At 44.2% G+C, this 17,360-nt stretch overlaps 3 protein-coding genes across 3 annotated transcripts; 2 read left to right on the top strand and 1 right to left on the bottom strand.

Moving 5' to 3' along the window:
• The first annotated feature begins 282 nt into the window (after positions 1-282).
• Positions 283-3,236, top strand: LOC102705436 (fructose-1,6-bisphosphatase, cytosolic-like). Its single transcript, XM_006655297.3, has 11 exons — positions 283-798; positions 921-995; positions 1,132-1,193; positions 1,331-1,397; positions 1,722-1,835; positions 1,937-2,023; positions 2,127-2,197; positions 2,278-2,343; positions 2,538-2,624; positions 2,712-2,787; positions 2,936-3,236. The coding sequence occupies exons 1-11, from the start codon at positions 592-594 to the stop codon at positions 3,047-3,049; spliced, it is 1,026 nt and encodes a 341-aa protein (XP_006655360.1). The 5' UTR covers positions 283-591; the 3' UTR covers positions 3,050-3,236.
• A 678-nt stretch (positions 3,237-3,914) lies between these two features.
• On the bottom strand, positions 3,915-5,880 carry LOC102722577 (soluble inorganic pyrophosphatase-like). Its single transcript, XM_006654400.3, has 7 exons — positions 5,583-5,880; positions 5,401-5,466; positions 5,160-5,267; positions 5,010-5,075; positions 4,763-4,883; positions 4,557-4,638; positions 3,915-4,285 (listed from the first exon to the last, which is right to left on the bottom strand). The coding sequence occupies exons 1-7, from the start codon at positions 5,757-5,759 to the stop codon at positions 4,243-4,245; spliced, it is 663 nt and encodes a 220-aa protein (XP_006654463.1). The 5' UTR covers positions 5,760-5,880; the 3' UTR covers positions 3,915-4,242.
• Positions 5,881-12,124: 6,244 nt separating this feature from the next.
• Positions 12,125-15,486, top strand: LOC102722298 (tubby-like F-box protein 8). Its single transcript, XM_006654399.2, has 5 exons — positions 12,125-12,276; positions 13,111-13,669; positions 13,827-13,914; positions 14,157-14,289; positions 14,378-15,486. Exons 2-5 carry the CDS (start codon positions 13,304-13,306, stop codon positions 15,126-15,128), a joined length of 1,338 nt encoding a protein of 445 aa, XP_006654462.1. The 5' UTR covers positions 12,125-12,276; positions 13,111-13,303; the 3' UTR covers positions 15,129-15,486.
• Positions 15,487-17,360: the final 1,874 nt, after the last annotated feature.

Genomic DNA, 17,360 nt, shown 5'->3' with positions numbered 1-17,360 from the left:
AGGTGATCACCACGCCAACGAACCAAAGCCAACTGGACGAATCCCAAATCCGGCACTCCAGTTGGCCCTCCCCCTCTTTCCCTGGGGCGCGCGCGTTTGACCGCGCGCGGCTGCGAAGCCAACAACAAGCAAAGCGATCCCGCTTCACCGATATCCGCACCGGTGCCACGCCCATGCGGCGCGTACGTGGAATCCGCACCCCGTGCCCACCTGCCCCGGCATATTTCATCGTCCATCCACCCCCCCCCCCCCCCCCCCCCCCCCCCCCCCCGGACCGCGGGATCGGATGCCACTCTCCCAACGCAACTCCTCTGTACACTCTCCCCCCGCAATTTGCACCCGCGCCGCGCCGTCTGCGTCGCCTTGCTCGCGTTCGCGTCCGTGCGTCCCCTTCGCGACACAGGACAAGGCCTCCCAACCGCCGCTACCTCCTCATCCCCTCTCACCACCAGCCATTAACTAGCTAGCTACCAAGCTGCCGAGCTCCCTTCGATCGTCTTGCTGCCTCCCTCCACAGTCCACACGCAGTACGCCAGCGCGCGCCGCCGCAGGAGCAGAGGGAAGAGGCGAGTGGGTCTGAGAGAGATATCGATGGATCACGCAGCGGAGGCGCAGAGGACGGACCTGATGACGATCACGCGGTACGTGCTCAACGAGCAGGGCCGCCACCCGGAGTCACGCGGCGACTTCACCATCCTGCTCTCCCACATCGTGCTCGGATGCAAGTTCGTCGCCTCCGCCGTCAACAAGGCCGGCCTCGCCAAGCTCATCGGCCTCGCCGGCGACACCAACGTCCAGGCAAGCACGCGGGCCAGGCCATCCCGCTAGCTGCTCTGCTCTTTCTTCTGCACCATCCATTCCACGCCATGGCCAGATGGCCTCATCGTTCTCTATTTAATTTTGACACGTACGAGGTGCAGGGAGAGGAGCAGAAGAAGTTGGATGTGCTCTCCAACGAAGTCTTTGTCAAGGCGCTCGTCAGCAGCGGTCGCACGGTAATACAACGCACAGTCCCCAGCTAGAGATTAGTAACTTAATTACCTGATTATATTTAGCTCATTAAAAACCGGATTGCTACAGATAAGTTCAGTTCTGGAACTTGACAGTGACAGTCCGTTCTTTTCTGTGCAGTGTGTTCTTGTGTCCGAAGAGAATGAGGAGGCCATCTTTGTCGACGGTCCTCTCCGTGGAAAGTATGTGAAATTTTGATACTACTAGTACTACCATATTCTTCTCAGTTGCTTGCTACTATCTGTTACGAGCTCAACAAGATCATAGTGACTGTTTCGTCTCATCAGAAGCTACATGCCTGGGTTCCCTTTCTCTTCAGGTACTGCGTTTGTTTTGATCCACTGGATGGCTCCTCCAATATCGATTGTGGCGTCTCCATCGGGACGGTAAGTGCCGCCGTCCGATCTCCTATTGTTTCAACTTTCAACTGCAAATCAAAGAAAATGAACTGTCTGTTACTCTGCGAGCAATCGGTAGATATTACTAAGCTTTTTCTGAACATGACAAGGTTGATATACCATGTTTTTCTAAACATGACAAGGTTGCTGATAAAACTTAGTCGATGTCTGATAGTTGACTTAAACTCGCTGCCATCACTCCATCAACACACCACTAGCTCTTTTATTAATTACTATGATTAATTTGTGATACACTTTCAATGATACCCTAAGTGCCGGCCGTTAAATGTACTCTTCATTTTCGTTCTACAGATTTTCGGGATTTACATGATTAAAGATAAGAGCAACGTGACTTTGGAAGATGTACTGCAACCTGGAACAAACATGCTTGCTGCAGGCTATTGCATGTACGGGAGTTCATGCACGGTAACTATGTACTAAATCAATTTCTCCTTCATATACCTCACGGTCTCACTCTCACCCCAACTCTTCTTCCCAAATAGACTGACGATGCTCTGTTATGACAGCTTGTTTTGAGCACTGGAAATGGAGTAAACGGTTTCACCCTTGATCCATCCCTTGGCGAGTTCATTCTAACTTATCCAAACATCAAGGTCTGTGGTACAACAATGCAGTTCCTGTTTTTAATTGATTGGTCATGGATCAAAAACAGTGACCATTTTTAGCACCTGCACTCTGTTCTTCTTTCTTGTCTAGATACCAACCAGAGGAAAGATCTACTCAGTCAACGAAGGGAATGCCAAAAATTGGGATGCGCCTGTAACGAAGTATGAGCTCCTTATTTTCGTTTACGAATGTTACATTATCTTAAGTAATTAAGCTAAATTTTACCCGTCAATATTTGCAGGTTTGTGGAGAAATGTAAATTTCCCCAGGATGGTTCGTCACCTAAATCCTTAAGATATATAGGAAGGTTAGTGTTTAGTTGATTATCGTCCGAGAGGAGAGCAACACACTTAAGTTATGTTCGGATAAGGCAACAAACATGCATGCCAAATTGACAACACCCAATAATATGTCCACAGTTGTTTTGAATTTGAATGCACTTTGTTACACTGAAGTTAACAATTTTGGGTTATGTTCTTATGCTTCTGGATGGCCACACAGTATGGTTGCTGATGTCCACCGTACCTTGCTATATGGAGGCATATTTTTGTACCCTGCCGATAAGAAGAGCCCAAACGGAAAACTCCGGTATGCTGATGCTAACTCCAAACTTAAAAGTAGAGCAGTAAATATGCATTTGTGTAGTTGGTCGCATACTTACATGTGGCATGGCAGTGTGCTGTATGAAGTGTTCCCAATGTCATTCCTGATGGAGCACGCTGGAGGCCAGGCTTTCACAGGGAAACAACGGGTGCGCTCCATTTCACTTCTCTTGTCGAACCAAATTCATCTTACAACACAGTTTAATGAAAATTGCAGCATTCAAATTTCAAGGTTTTACATATCACTGGTATTTTCATTAGTAAGTGAAGGCTTATGTTGCTACATTTGCATTGCAGGCCCTTGAACTTGTCCCCAGAAAGCTTCACGATAGATCTCCAATATTCTTGGGGAGCTATGATGATGTGGAAGATATCAAAGCTATGTACGCTTCAGAGTCTAGCACCGCTTGATCTGTGTTACTGGAGAGTAAAGACACATGAATCATACTCCAGACTGATCATAGACATTTATTTTCTGCTATTTTGCCTTGATGTAAAAAAAGAATCAGCCTGTACTGACACGGTTTGGTTTTCACATAAGTACCTGCTTCATCAATATTAACGAATAAAGGCCCATAATTCTTACATAATTTGGTTGTCACATAAGTACCTTTTCAACTCCTTGGTATACGTCTGATTGTTTCGATTTATGGCTACACGGCGTATTCAAGATTTTTATTTGGGTGGTCCAACTTATATATTTTTTAATTGTCATAAATATAACATACAGTATATAATAGAAATGTAAATTGATTAAAAGTGTATTTTACATATGTTAATAAATAATATTTTTCTTATACATACATGTGTGCGCGCGCACTTTAAGTTGGGATTTTTTTTTGTCCCAAGACCACCCTCTGTCTCTACCTATGGCTACATCAATGTCATTCTTATAGTATGATTACATCATTGCTACAAGAGTCATTTTATGGTTCTTGATAAGTATCTTGAGTTATAATTTTAGTACCTCTCATCATTTTAATAATCATAAAAAATATCACTACTTGTCATCTTTTCAATTTTTATTTGCAACCTTATATGCTGTAAAGTTTGTAACAATTGGCTGTAGATTTTGTTGAAGCAAAGGCTGAGATTCCCATGATTGAAAATACAAAAAGTATATCACTCCAAAATCAAAATTGAAAGTTTTTAATATGAGCATTTTTCCCATCCTTGAGGAGGCACCATAAGATATAATTGTTTTCTATGTAAAATATGTTACCTTCAAATATCTAAAGTACCAAGAGGTATTTTATATAAAAAACAATGGTCGGATGGTAAAATTGTTCTTTTAATATACATATTCAGACTAGAATAGCTCAATCAAACATCGAAGTAACACAGATCACCGTATTATTTCGTTTTCCAAGTAAAACCAGAATAGGGGTACACATATATAGATCAAAGCGCAAGCCTTGAAACGGATTTTCAAATTGAGTAATGCAGAATGCATATTAATACAACTCTGGGAAGAAAAAATGATTGTCGAGCATATATATAACTCATGTGACTTGACTATGCATCAGATCTCAAATGTTCTGATGGGTCGTTCTATGTTTGAGCTCACAGACGAGTGTGTATAATTAGAAAATTGAAGTTAGGCTCTACCGCCTCAGGCTCTCCATAATGTATTGCGCGTACAGATCCCTGAAAAGAAGACAACAAATTAGATCAAGACACATCGACGATCCAACATAGTATATGCTGCAGAAGGGTCTACCTACTGCTCAAATGTTTAAAATTTTTAATTCCGTCAATTAAATTCGGTCATTGCCGTTGGATAATAATCTGAAGGCATGCACACAACTCAAAAATTGCATATACTCCCTATGCATTGCACGCGTGTTTGACAGAAGAATATAAAAAAATCAAACGTTTGATCAATAGTAAAAATAGCTGCAGAATGATCCGAACTTACATAGAGTACTGGATGGCATCACGAGCAGGTGTAGGGGGCAAGAAGTCATTGACAGCCACCTCCTTGTTCTCATTCTTTTTATCTGAAAAAGATTTGATCGAGAATCAAACGTTGAATCAAGGACTCAACTCAAGGTTCATCATCCACCATATTTATGTACTGCAAGAAATTGTGTGAGAACTGAGTGTTTGAGACAGGAGGCGTACAGTCCTCAAAGAAGCGACGGATCTCCTGAAGGCGATGAGGAGAAAGCTCGCTGATATCGTTGAAGTGGCGGTACTCGGGATCGTCGGCGCATACAGCTATGATCTTGTCATCCTTCTCTCCCTGTTTCAAGAAAAGAGGAGGGAAATGCAACGCACTGTAAGCTTAATGCCGATACTTGCGTGTGTCAAGCGTTATTTTCTTGAGAAAGTTGACTTTGGCAGATGATAAACGGATTCATTTACATACCTGGTCAATCATAGGCATGAGACCGATGGCCCGGGCTCGGAGGAATGAGCCGGGAAGAACTGGTTCCTGGTTGTGAGTAAAAAGGAATTGTTTAGATAACGTTAATGCAGAAATGCGAGCTTTTTGTGAATGTCGTTAATGTCGCTAAACCTGCATGAGGACAAGGACGTCCATGGGGTCGTTGTCCTCGCAAAGCGTTCGCGGAATGAAACCGTAGTTGTGAGGGTAGACCACGGACGAGTACAGAATCCTGTCAACCTGTGGAGATTTCACCGCATCAAAGCCACATTAGCGTGACCGGATCTTAGCTCCCGACGCAAACCAACCAACCAAACATGATGCAATCAACGGAAGTTCTTAGAGATGTGTGCAGGCCGCGTTGCAGGATCACCTTGATGAGCCCCGTCTTCTTGTCCAGCTCGTACTTCACCTTGCTCCCCTTGGTGATCTCCACGACCTGGGAATACATCACGTAACGTACGATCACGTCGTAGGCTGTGTCATCGACGACAAACATGGGGAAGGTCGCCGGCGGTGAGCCGGGGACCTGGAAACGAACGAGCGGGCACTTACGACGTTGAACACGGCGGGAGCATCGGGGCCGATCTCGAGGTCGTGCCACGGGTGCGCGGCGACGGACCTCCTCGACAGCGACGAGAGGATCCTCTCGTTCAGCCGCGGCGCGCCGCTCTTCGGCTGCTCCTCCTCGGCGGCGGCGCCGTGCCCGTTCTCTCCGTTCTCCTGGCTCATCTCGCGCACGGACACGATCGAGGGGCGCGCGCGGTGCCTGCCGTACGTGGTGAAGAGAGAGCACGACCGGTTGATGTCTCCCCCCCTCGTGCGAAACGATGGACGTGACCGCTGCGCTGCGCGCGGCGTGCGGGAGTTTTATAGGCCGCGGCCGGTTTTTTTTGGGTTGGTGGTGGGGAAGGTGTGGGGGCGCGCGGCTGGCGCGGCGGATGCCCCAGCATGTGCGGTGCCACCGCCGGTGGCGGTGCCGGTGCTGCACCCGCGCGACGGTGGTAAACTTCCCCGCGCCACGCTCTGCCCGCACGTTTACCCGCGCCCAAACCGCGTGGGTGCCGCTCCGAGCTGTGTGTTTCTCAGCGTTTTGCAATGTGCTGGAGCGTGCCACCTACGTCGTCCGATGGATGATATACACTCCTGTCACCTTTTTTCTTCGGCATAAGCTTATAAACTAAAATATAAATTTTTAATCTTAAATTTAGAATTAATTTTAGAGTTTTCTCAGAGCAATTTTACAGTTCTTGGGTAAGCACCAAGAGAACTCTAAAATTGTTTTTTTTAATCATAGGTTATTTTTCAGTTTTTGCTTTTAGAACACTAACAACATGTGTATAAAAAAATCATTGATAAAATATTTTTTGTTTGTAAATATTCTGTTTAGCTTTTCCCTAAGAAAACCAATCAATCATCCATATTCGTTTTCTTTTCCTCTAGGTAATTTAGGTATTGACCGGGGCATGATGATCTGGAAAGGATTGTCACTGGTAATAGTACTAGTTTAAGTTGGAACAAAAGAAAAGGGAGGGGAGAGGCATGACCTCCGCTCAAAGTGTGAAAGAATTGAGGTCGTGGAGGGGGTATTGCTCCTCGAATAAAGAAAGGAAAAGGAAAATGGAGACGTGGTACACATACTGGTCGATGCTGAGCACGTTGTCATGAAGGCTGTGAATTGGACTTTCACGAATGCAAAGTTGTACTTTAATTTGACGCAGGTTACATGCGCCAATACTGTTGTCTACTTCTGCATCTCGGATTTTTTGACGTAATTACAAGCTCTAGGATCGCATGCGTTGCCACTGAGATGTCTGAACCTTCGCTAGAGCCCACAAGCCGCCTGTTCTTGTCGTCGGGTCGGATGATTGGATCCGAACGTGTTCCAATCTTGTCTACGGGGCCTGTATTGGACCAAATGAGAGTGCTTCCTTCTGGGCCAGGATTTGTCATGGTGGGCTTGAACTTGCTTTGCAATTTAGCATCCATCCCTCTTTTCAATTTCTCTCCTACTTTTTGTTACTGCTACATTAATGTGCAGCTAAAAAACAATGCTCCATCTTTTTAGTATATAAATAAAGAATAACGTACATATTATTGATCTACCTTTTGGCCAAAGGACAGAAAAGACATACAATTTAGAGGGGGTGGTTAGTGTTCTTCCTGGATGACGGATCACCGCAGCTTGCGATCAGACAGACTGGCAGTTTAAGTATTTCAATCTACTCTTGCGTTTCGCAAGCAAAGGAACTTGTGCTTGTGTAACTTGTCATGGTATTAGCCAGTTATTTACGCTCGGTAAGTCATCGCTGATTGCACATTCGGATGCCATGTCGTTCCACCCGAAAATATATTCATGGTCATCTCCTTGGCCAAACAAAATATTTATAAACAAAAAATAGTTTATGAATAAAAATTATATGTATGTGTGTTTTTAGTGATCTAAAAATAAATCAAAAAATAAACTATAATAAAAAACTCAAAATCTCTAATTTAAGATTAAAAGTTAAATTTTAACTTATAAATATAAACATAAGCATAAACATAAAAAAATATGTACGATAAACTTTTTCTTGCGAGTATGAAGCCACAAACTGTTCCTAGTGAGTATGAAGCCAAAGACATGGCGGGTGAAGCCAAATGGCACCGGCATAAAAAAAATAATTTATGAATAATTTTTTTCTATACATATTTTTTAGCCCAAAAGCTAATAATAAAATATAAAATATGATAATATAACCTAAAATCAATTACAATTTAATATTAAAAATTTAAATTGTAGTACGAAAAAATGGCGATCAACCCCACCTAATCATGAATACGGTCGCACAAAAACCAGAAGAGTCCGGATCGGTGAGACGACGCTCCCCCGGGAAAAATCCCCTGTTTTCCCGTCTGGTTTGCCGGCCCGGCGACACGTACGCCCGAGAAAGGGACCCACGTAACGCCGCGTCGCGTCCTGGCTGCGCACGCAACAGACACGCGGCGGCGTCGCGATGCGCCCGCGGGTTACGCAACGGCGTCGCGTCGCTGCCGACCGGCCCCCGGCCTCCGGCGGCGCCTGGCCGCGAGCCCGCGAGAGCGACAAGCTAATTCGTTCTCTCACTCGCCACCTCGGACTCGAGCCGAAGCTACTATTCCACGCTAGCTCCGCCGTGGCCACGAGCTCAACGTGTTCACACACGCGGCGTTGCTTGCGCCGTCGCCTCAGGGGCATGTAGAAAGCTTGTCTTTTAAGTTATCTATATGCTGTGAAATTTATAAAAAAAAAAAAACCCGTCCCATCTAACAGAGGGTCACAGCGTCTCTTCGTGAAGAGACAGCAGGGGTGCATGCTCCAATATTAAACCGACACCACTAGCACCGTTGTACGTCGTGTCTCATCTATTCGCTAGTAGTATTGATTACCTTAATTTATGTGTCAAATGATAAATTAAATGTTCTACAGACAAATAAATAGACAAGTCATTATACAAGCCGTCTATTTAACTGTATGTATGTGTCAAATAGACAACAACCGTCTACATGGTTATACTTGAGTCAAGTCCATATCAAGTTGTCTGGTACTCTGGTAGGTGTCTTGGGTCTAGCGCCAATAGCCGACGTGCGGAAACGTAGGATGATTAATAATTAGTTATTTACTATAAAAAACTTTAAAAATAGATTATATAATTTTTTAAATAATTTTTCTATCAAAATTTTCGTAAAAACACAGTTTGAAAAACGTCCACCGTATACTTCCTTCGTTCCAAATGTACATAAGATTTTTTTAAATATAGCATCATTTATTTGTATCATTTAAATCTTATACTTATTAGAACATAAGTATTTTTGGCAGTAGTTGTCCATCAATTATTTCTTATTAAAAATATTTGGGTCTTATCATCACCTAACCTACGATCCATAATTATTTCTTATTTATAATCATCACGGTAATATTTTTTTCTCTATCTTAATTCCTTCCAAACGTGTAAATATTTTTATCCTTTAATAAATGAGCAACGGATAGAGATGAATGTGCACGTGGGGTAAAATTGACAGAATGTTAAATAGAAATTGGATGATCGTAGATAACACTTAAAGTGTTTATATTTTAATAAATGATTTAAATCTCATAAATTTGGAACGGATGGGGTAGCTAGGAGTGTGGTATCTAAGTTCTTTTCATTGCTAGAACCGTTTAAAGATTTGTCACTCATATTGTTTTGCTCATGAACATTTTGTTTTTGAGCTAGAATATTGTAAGGTAAAACATAATTGTATTTGAATTTCAAAAAAAACATAAGACAACATTAAAGTCTAAAAAATAAACTTTTTAAAAATATTTTGGCTCTATATCTATATGTAAAATAGTGCCAAAATTACGTCTTTCGCACGTAGGGATTAAAATACCGGGTGGCAAACGTCCCCGTAGTCATCGGCTTCGGTGGCGGGCTAGCGGCTAATCTCCGAGACTCCGACCCCGTGATCTCCGAGAACTCGATCGTTTGGTGCTTCCGTCGAAGACACCTCGTCCGTCAGTCCAGTGCGAGTATTCAGGGCCTCGAAGAAAACAAAAACGGCCATGACCATTCACCACGAACGCACGTGTTACTGCTGCCAGTGCGTGCTTGCAACTGAGCGCTGACCGTGCCAGGTTATTAATTAAAGGCGGTGTGAACCACTCCTAGTCACTGTCTAATCCATCCGTTAATGGCGGCTCTTGATTAAGGGACAAGAGGACTTTTTGGTCACACTCACACAGCGTGCACGGCGCGGCGGCCGGCCGGCGACGCGCGCCTTTCCACCGTCCTCACGAACCCCGCACAAAACCCACCCACGCCGGGCGCCCGCCCGCCGACCTCGCGCAGCACAAATTCTGCGCCGCAAGCTTATTTTACTGGCGGCACGGCAGCGGGGGGCATCGATCGATGACTCGAAAGCAGCGGTTAACTTTTTCCTTCTCGGATAACGGAGAGCGTGCGGTGCCTGCACTGCACGGAAAAGATAAATGTGAAAGAAGAAAGAAAGGTAACCTGTGTTGCTTTGTGCCTAAAGTTCTGCTGTAAAACCAGCGAAATGGGTAAATAAATCTGCGTGGCCCGTGTTTTACCTGGTGCTGGTGACGGTGATGGCACGGTGAAATATGTACTCGACTGGATGCGGGCAATTCCAGTCTCAGTGGAGCAAACAGATTAAAAGGCCTAAGCACAGGTCCACTTGATGAAGTATAAGCAATGACACTGGTCCTCAAGGTACTATAGAACAAAATAACGGGTTCTTCTGCCTTCACGAAGGTCTAATGCTGATAAATTTTACTTTACAACTCATTACATACACGTGTTAGGCTGCATGTATCATCCGAAGTCTAACTTAGAGCAGTATAATAGTAGACTATAAGCCAGCTATGAACATGTTTTAAAGAGATAAGAGATGAAAGAGAAGAGTAGTGAACTACTAATTTGTAGCTAGCTACAGCACGAGCTCCAAGACGTAAGGTGTGTATGACATGTGTGACCATGTATTAATATTTTATAGGTAACTATTGTATAAATTGGTTATTAGATTAACTATAGATGAATTGGAGCTAGTAGTTAGCTATACTATTGAACTTGCTCTTATACGAGCTCAGTTCAGGTTTAACTCGTACAATCCGTGAAAGGCGAAAGAAAGTTCAATAGCAGAAGTGTGGATAGAACCTACAAGTAAATTTCACAGTTAATATAATAGCACATGAAACAAGCTAATAGACTTTCAATACTATACTCCTTAATTTTCTTTTCCTTCCATGTATAAGGGCAATTTTGATATTCTCATAGGAATTAAACCTTCAATTGATAGAAAGGGTAAGAAAGAGACTGAAAATCGAAATTCAAGGGTATATAAGAGAGTAAACAAAACTTGATGTCATATGATAGATTGACTAAATTTTCTGGGGTATAAAGTATTTTTCTCTTATTAATGATACACCCTAAGTTTTTAGAAACAAGATAAAAAAGGAATCCTCCTCTTGTTCGGTAAATAAAAAAAAGGAAAGGGGCATCCCTGTGTTACCACTTAGCCTCCTCTTTTAACCATGTTTGCCATCGTTATAGGTCGTTGTCCTTGGATTCGATGACTATGAGCTTGAAACTATTAAATCCAGTGACAATTCCTAAGTGTGGTCGCTGATCGGACAGTTAAATGGCTTAAGAAGGAATGGGTCAATTAGTGGCGAGAAAGATGACATCACAGTAGTAAGAGAAGGAGAAGGAGAACGACAATAGCTATAAAGGTGTCTCTCAAGGTCAAAGGCCAAGACGATCGAGGAGAAAGAGAGCGCAACATGAGAAATACACAAATGCAAGTCACACACTTGTCTCCACTGCATCCAAGGTTTACCTTATCGTGGAGCCCTCCGAAGTCGTCGTCCGGCGGAGCACGATTATCATGATTTTTCTACAATTTTATGACATGATAATCGTGATAACCACAACGAAAAAAACCGTCGGTTCGGTAAACCTTGCCAACATCCACTCATCCTAGTTAATTAGAAAACGAATGTTCCTAATTCCTTATATGGGTTCCTCGCAACCGAGCCCAGGAGAGCATCCTTTCATTCACAGGGCCATGTTGGTAGTACCTCCGAAACAGGCAACCGGGCATCCGAAGTTACATTTATGGGTGCTAAGTTGCTAACCAATCACAAACATTGACATTTCAACGATTACACTCGCACTGACCAAAGTTTACTCGATCGTTTTTGGTCGATATCATTAGTTCGGCCGCATCGTTGACGTGGAGCTGCAGCCGCCTGTGCCCCTGAACTCTCCCCTCCCCGGCCACGAGCCCACGACGACCCACGAGAGCGGAAAGCCGACCCGCTTTTGCTGGCGCGCGCGCGGGGGAGCGCGGGCAAAGGATCTGACGCCGTCACGCGCCGTCGCAAGTCGGCCCCGCCCTCCGTGACGGAGCGGGGACGGAAAGGTCAACCCGCCCGCCCCCCTCGCCGTGGACCAGACAGGCGAGCGACCAGAGGTGAAGGTGAGCCGAGCCGAGCCGACGACGATAAACGAACACCTCGTGCGTCTCCCCCCTTCCCACTCCCTCCCTCCCTCCCCTGCCCGTGCCTTGCTTTTCCTCGTCGTCTCCAGCTCTCCCTCCTCCCCCCACCCCCCCTCTCCCCCATCACACCCTCCTCCTCGCCTCGCGGTGCGCGTCCGGAATTCGGATCCGGGGGCTTCGATTACGGCAGGCGGCTCCGGATCGGGACTCTGTTGCTGGCTCTCATGTGAGTTTTCTCGTTTTGCGGGGTTTGATACCGGGGGACGGTTGACGCGTTGATTCTGCGGGTAAGGTGCGCACGGCGGCGGCGGCGGCCAACGGGTAGTCGTTCTGCGCGGCTCTTCTCCGGATCAGGAGAGGAGCCTCTGCGTACGGATGGTTGGGGGGGGGGGGGTAAATGCGCCGAAGCTTTTGGTGGAAGTAGCCGAGTTTTTTCAGCTTTTGATTTGCACTTCCCTCACCGGTTGGTGCGTGTGAGGAAGAGCGCGTTGGGTAGTTCAGTTCCAGCTCTGTGGCTGGAGCCTTGAGTTAGCTACTCCTGTCACTGCCTCCCTCTCAAACCATGTAGATCTTGTGCTGGCATCTCTATATTCTTAGCTTACTAAAACTGGAGGTTTGTTACTGCGCGTCTTCTTTATCTCCACCCGTTACCAATCAGAGTGAAAATGTTTATACCATCTTTTAAGGTTTATGAAGCTCCTAATCTTTAGCATTTATTTGGGCTATGTGCCTAGGTATACTAGGACTGAAATTTCATTCTCGAAATGTTGTAGAACCCCATTATAATTCTTCGTTTTGTGAGGGGATGGTACTCCAAAGCTTATTGCCGTATTTTGCGGAGCTGTACTCGAAGGATTTTTTTTTTATTATAAGTGGCTTAATCTCAATAAATCCCTCGTCTTCTCTTTTCAGTACTACTATGTTTTGCACAAAAATGATTTACTCGTTATGAGCTATACTTGAAATCGGCCTATTATTAGCTGTTGTTAGCATGTGTTGCTGGTCTAACTCCATGCCAAGATTCGCACGCTTTCTCACCGATATTCTTTTCTTCTGGCAGGTATAGATTGTTGATTGCTTGCGCGTAAACACAACAAAAGCTGTAATTCTTACTGGGTCGGTGTGATCTGGTGCTGTGGTTATTGTACCATAAGTGGAAACAGCTTTGATTGTCTTTGCTGATAAATACTTGGTGGGCTAAGCCTCAAGATTTCTTTTTGGCCGTACAGTTTGGCTGAACCTAGCAAGCCTAGATGTCGTTTCGCAGCATTGTTCGTGATGTTAGGGACAGTTTTGGTAGCCTATCGAGGCGAAGCTTTGAGGTGACCTTGTCTGGTCTTTCTGGGCTCACCGGGCACCATAGAGGGAAGTCTCAGAGCACAGTTCATGAGCTCTGTGATGCAGATCTCATAATTCAGGATAGTCGTTGGGCTAGTCTCCCTCCTGAGCTTCTCCGTGATGTGATCCGGAGGCTGGAGGCTAGTGAGAGCACCTGGCCATCACGCAAAGATGTCGTGTCCTGCGCAGCTGTCTGCAAAGCATGGAGGGAGATGTGTAAAGAGATTGTGCTGAGCCCAGAGTTTTGTGGGAAACTTACCTTCCCGGTCTCTCTAAAGCAGGTATAATTTCATATCCTCCAATGAAAGCAGAACTTAAACTGAACGTTATTAAGAAATATATTTTCGTACATAGTGATAGCAACCTGCAAGCATGGTAGTTGCTTAGTTGCTTGTTTATTATTCTTCTCAAATTCATAATCCTTGTTTTGACTTGCAGCCTGGCCCTCGAGATGGAATGATTCAATGTTTCATAAAGCGAGATAAATCTAAATCAACTTACCATCTATACTTGTGCCTGAGTACCGGTATGTCTTGTGCTTCTTTCAGTTATACGAGTGGTTTCCCCCCTTCATTTGGTTAACAACATTGCAAAGCCTTATCTTTTTGGTTAAATATGAACGAGCATCTAGCCCCCTTTTGTCCATGATTTCTGTGTGCAATTACATGTTTTCTCCCCAAATATTTTTGTTATGGTTTGATTAAACAACTGGCAAATTTTATTTCACCGGATTGAATAAATTGGGTCACGCTGATTTTTGTTTGTCAGCTGTACTTGCGGATAGTGGCAAGTTCCTCTTGTCTGCTAAAAGGTACCGCAAAACAACCTGTACAGAATATGTTATCTCAATGGATGCTGACAATATTTCAAGATCAAGCAGCACCTATATTGGAAAACTAAGGTATTGTTTTTGTGCGCAGATGGTACACCTTTCTTTTGGCTTCATTTATTCAATGTAAACCAACCTTGTTGTGTCTTTTCATTTTTAGGTCAAACTTCCTCGGCACAAAATTTATTATCTATGACACACAGCCCCCTTATAATGGGGCTGTAATCCCTCCTGTTGGACGGAGCAGCTGCAGATTCAACTCCAAGAAAGTGTCTCCTAAAGTGCCATCTGGTAGTTACAACATAGCTCAGGTGACTTATGAGCTTAATGTCCTTGGCACCAGGGGCCCTAGGCGGATGCACTGCGTCATGCACTCCATACCTGCCTCCTCGGTCGAGCCTGGTGGCATTGTCCCTGGGCAACCTGAGCAGATTGTTCCCCGAGCTTTAGAGGAATCATTTCGCACCACCACCTCCTTCTCTAAGTCATCCATCATGGATCGGTCCATGGATTTCAGCAGTTCCCGTGATTTCAGCAGTGCTCGATTTTCAGACATTGCTGGAGGGACCATAAATGGTGATGAAGAGGGACAGAACAAGGAGAGGCCACTAGTGCTTCGCAACAAGGCCCCCAGGTGGCATGAGCAGCTCCAATGTTGGTGCCTCAATTTCCGTGGGCGGGTAACCATAGCGTCGGTGAAGAATTTCCAGTTGATTGCTGCATCAGCCCAGCCTCCTGCAGGAGCGCCAACTCCATCGCAACCTGCTCCATCAGAGCAGGACAAGATTATTCTGCAGTTCGGTAAGGTAGCAAAAGATATGTTCACAATGGATTATCGCTATCCGCTCACAGCTTTCCAGGCATTTGCAATCTGTTTAAGTAGCTTCGACACAAAATTGGCCTGTGAATAAGGGAGCCCAGCAATCGCGAGTGGAGGCAAACTGAAATGCAACATAGAGCCAAAGGAGGCATGTAATGCCCCAGGGCATTAGATTATGTTTGCATTTTGTTGTGTCATCTTGGCTGTATTTCTGGTTGTAGCCCTGGAACTGGATTTCTTAGCCTGTATGTTTCACCTCCTAGCGCCATGATAGGTTTCCTTTGGGTCAGCGATTCATGCATTGCATTGCGCCATCGTGTGGTGTACATGCGGTTCCGGATTTAAGGTGGAAGGATCCGTTCGTGTCTTTGTTATGCTTTGCGTAGATGCCGCGATCTGGTAAAGAAAAAGAAAAGATTCAGTGCTTCACTTATTTTGTGCCCGGGTGGCTGCAGGCTGTTCTTTTATTACCACTGTTGTGCTGTTGTGCATGTGTTCTTACAGTATTCTATAAAATCAGAACCATGCTATGCATCCGACAGTTCTGGACTTGTCTCACATGATGGCGCCTTCCTAGCTTCTTTTTTAAGATGAACTCTTCCTACTTTGTACTACCCTTTTAATAAGGTTGGTTACAACCATAATGTATCATCATGGCATCATTTACGAATGTCCCCTTGGGGCATGAAATGCAATGGTTGTGACTAATGGGAGAATCATTGCACATGTACCCGTGCTTTCTCTTTTCTTATTCTCTTGAATAAAGCATGGTGTGATGGTTTCTTAGCTTTCTTTAAGCTGAGCTCTTTGCATTGGAGAGGAAGAATACTATAGGAGTGCATTTCTGTGGTGACAACAATGAGTAGTACAGCTAGGAAGAGCAATAAAATAGTAAAAGGATGAATGCCATATTCGTCCCATGATGAGTATGACTGGATGAGAGGAATATTTTTCTGGAATGGGAGAATGTGATTGATCAGAGCTGGAATGCACGAAATACTGGAGACTGAAATGAATCTTTCCATCGTTCATCCAAGGAACATGTGGGCTTGTGGCTTGCTTGGATAGCACGAGTAAAGGAAATGATTGAATATATGTGGTGCATGTTAATAATTCTTTGTGCAAACAAGTTCTCATGGCTCCCATAATGGTGACAGTGTGCAGTACTGTCACATTATCTATTCTACCCTCGTTCAAAGTATAAATATTTTTAGTCTGTTTAACAAATATTAAGATTAACAAAAAATAATATAGTGCCTCTTAATGAATAAGAAATGAAAAGTAGGGAGAGTAGATAGGGATAAAATGATGTAATTTTAAATAAAGTATTAAATATATTTATATTTTAGTATAAGATTTAAATAATAAAATTATCTGTATTTTGGAAAGAATAGAGTATATCTGAAGATGATGCTGCAGCCTACTCCTTTCCTTATGCAGGGCGAATGGTCGCATCGCTGGGTGGCACGTAACTGAAGAGGCCATCAAATCAGGTGTTTTTAAGGGATTAAGCTACCTCGAGAGGCCATCAAATCATGCGTTTTAAGGGATTAAGCTTTTGACCGGAAGCTTTGATGTGTTCCAAAAGCGTATTATTACTGATACTAACCTAACACAAAAATCATGCAAGGCAAAAGTTAAATCTGCAGCTCGTTTAATCGACCTGATGAGAGAGATTGGCTGCATATGCATATTCCGATAGGCAACAGGAGAACAGAATCGGATCTCTCTTCAGCTGAGTGGTTCAGATGGATGCGAGCATAATAGCAAGGCACATTACTTCCCTATAATTCAGGTGGAAGAATTTCGTTCTTTGTCCCTTCGCTTTTCTTGCTCTCTTTTCTGATGGAATCGTTGGACAGCATGACGGGACGACGCGGCGGAATCCCACTACGAGGAGAAGAAGCGTAATGGATTCCCCATATGCAGGACGAACAATGATGGTGTAATGTAATCCGATCCCCTTTCATCTTCTTTCGCATTGTGGCTGCAGTCGCGCGCCTAGAGCAAAAGTTCAGTAGTATAGCTCACTACTAACTCTAATTCATCTATAATCAATCTAATTGTTAATTTATATAATAGTAACCTACAAAACATTAATTTATGGTCTCACATATCATACATATACTGCATCTTAGAGTCCTGCTACAGTTGGCTACTAATTATTAGCTCACTATTATTCTTTCTTCTTTTACCCTTTTAAAGTATGTTTATAGCTGGTTTATAGCATGCGCTCAGAAGTGTTGGCGTAGTCGCACTCGCACTCGCACCTTGTCCAGATCGAATCCGGAATGGGAGATATACTGGCGGATTTATGGAAGAG

This window comes from Oryza brachyantha, chromosome 5, assembly GCF_000231095.2.
Source record: "Oryza brachyantha chromosome 5, ObraRS2, whole genome shotgun sequence".
Taxonomy (NCBI): Eukaryota; Viridiplantae; Streptophyta; class Magnoliopsida; order Poales; family Poaceae; genus Oryza; species Oryza brachyantha.
Note: the sequence above shows the minus strand (reverse complement) of the source record. Positions and strands in the feature narration are given on the sequence as shown.

Coding starts and splice junctions, on each gene's coding strand:
- LOC102722577 (XM_006654400.3), bottom strand. CDS start 5,759: ATGAGCCAGGAGAACGGAGAGAACGGGCACGGCGCCGCCGCCGAGGAG. Junction 5,467..5,582: donor CTCCCGCCGTGTTCAACGTC/GTAAGTGCCCGC, acceptor ATGTATTCCCAG/GTCGTGGAGATCACCAAGGG. Junction 4,884..5,009: donor TCATGCCTATGATTGACCAG/GTATGTAAATGA, acceptor TTCTTGAAACAG/GGAGAGAAGGATGACAAGAT.
- LOC102705436 (XM_006655297.3), top strand. CDS start 592: ATGGATCACGCAGCGGAGGCGCAGAGGACGGACCTGATGACGATCACG. Junction 1,836..1,936: donor TGTACGGGAGTTCATGCACG/GTAACTATGTAC, acceptor CTGTTATGACAG/CTTGTTTTGAGCACTGGAAA. Junction 2,024..2,126: donor TAACTTATCCAAACATCAAG/GTCTGTGGTACA, acceptor TTTCTTGTCTAG/ATACCAACCAGAGGAAAGAT.
- LOC102722298 (XM_006654399.2), top strand. CDS start 13,304: ATGTCGTTTCGCAGCATTGTTCGTGATGTTAGGGACAGTTTTGGTAGC. Junction 13,670..13,826: donor TCCCGGTCTCTCTAAAGCAG/GTATAATTTCAT, acceptor TTTGACTTGCAG/CCTGGCCCTCGAGATGGAAT. Junction 14,290..14,377: donor ACCTATATTGGAAAACTAAG/GTATTGTTTTTG, acceptor TTTCATTTTTAG/GTCAAACTTCCTCGGCACAA.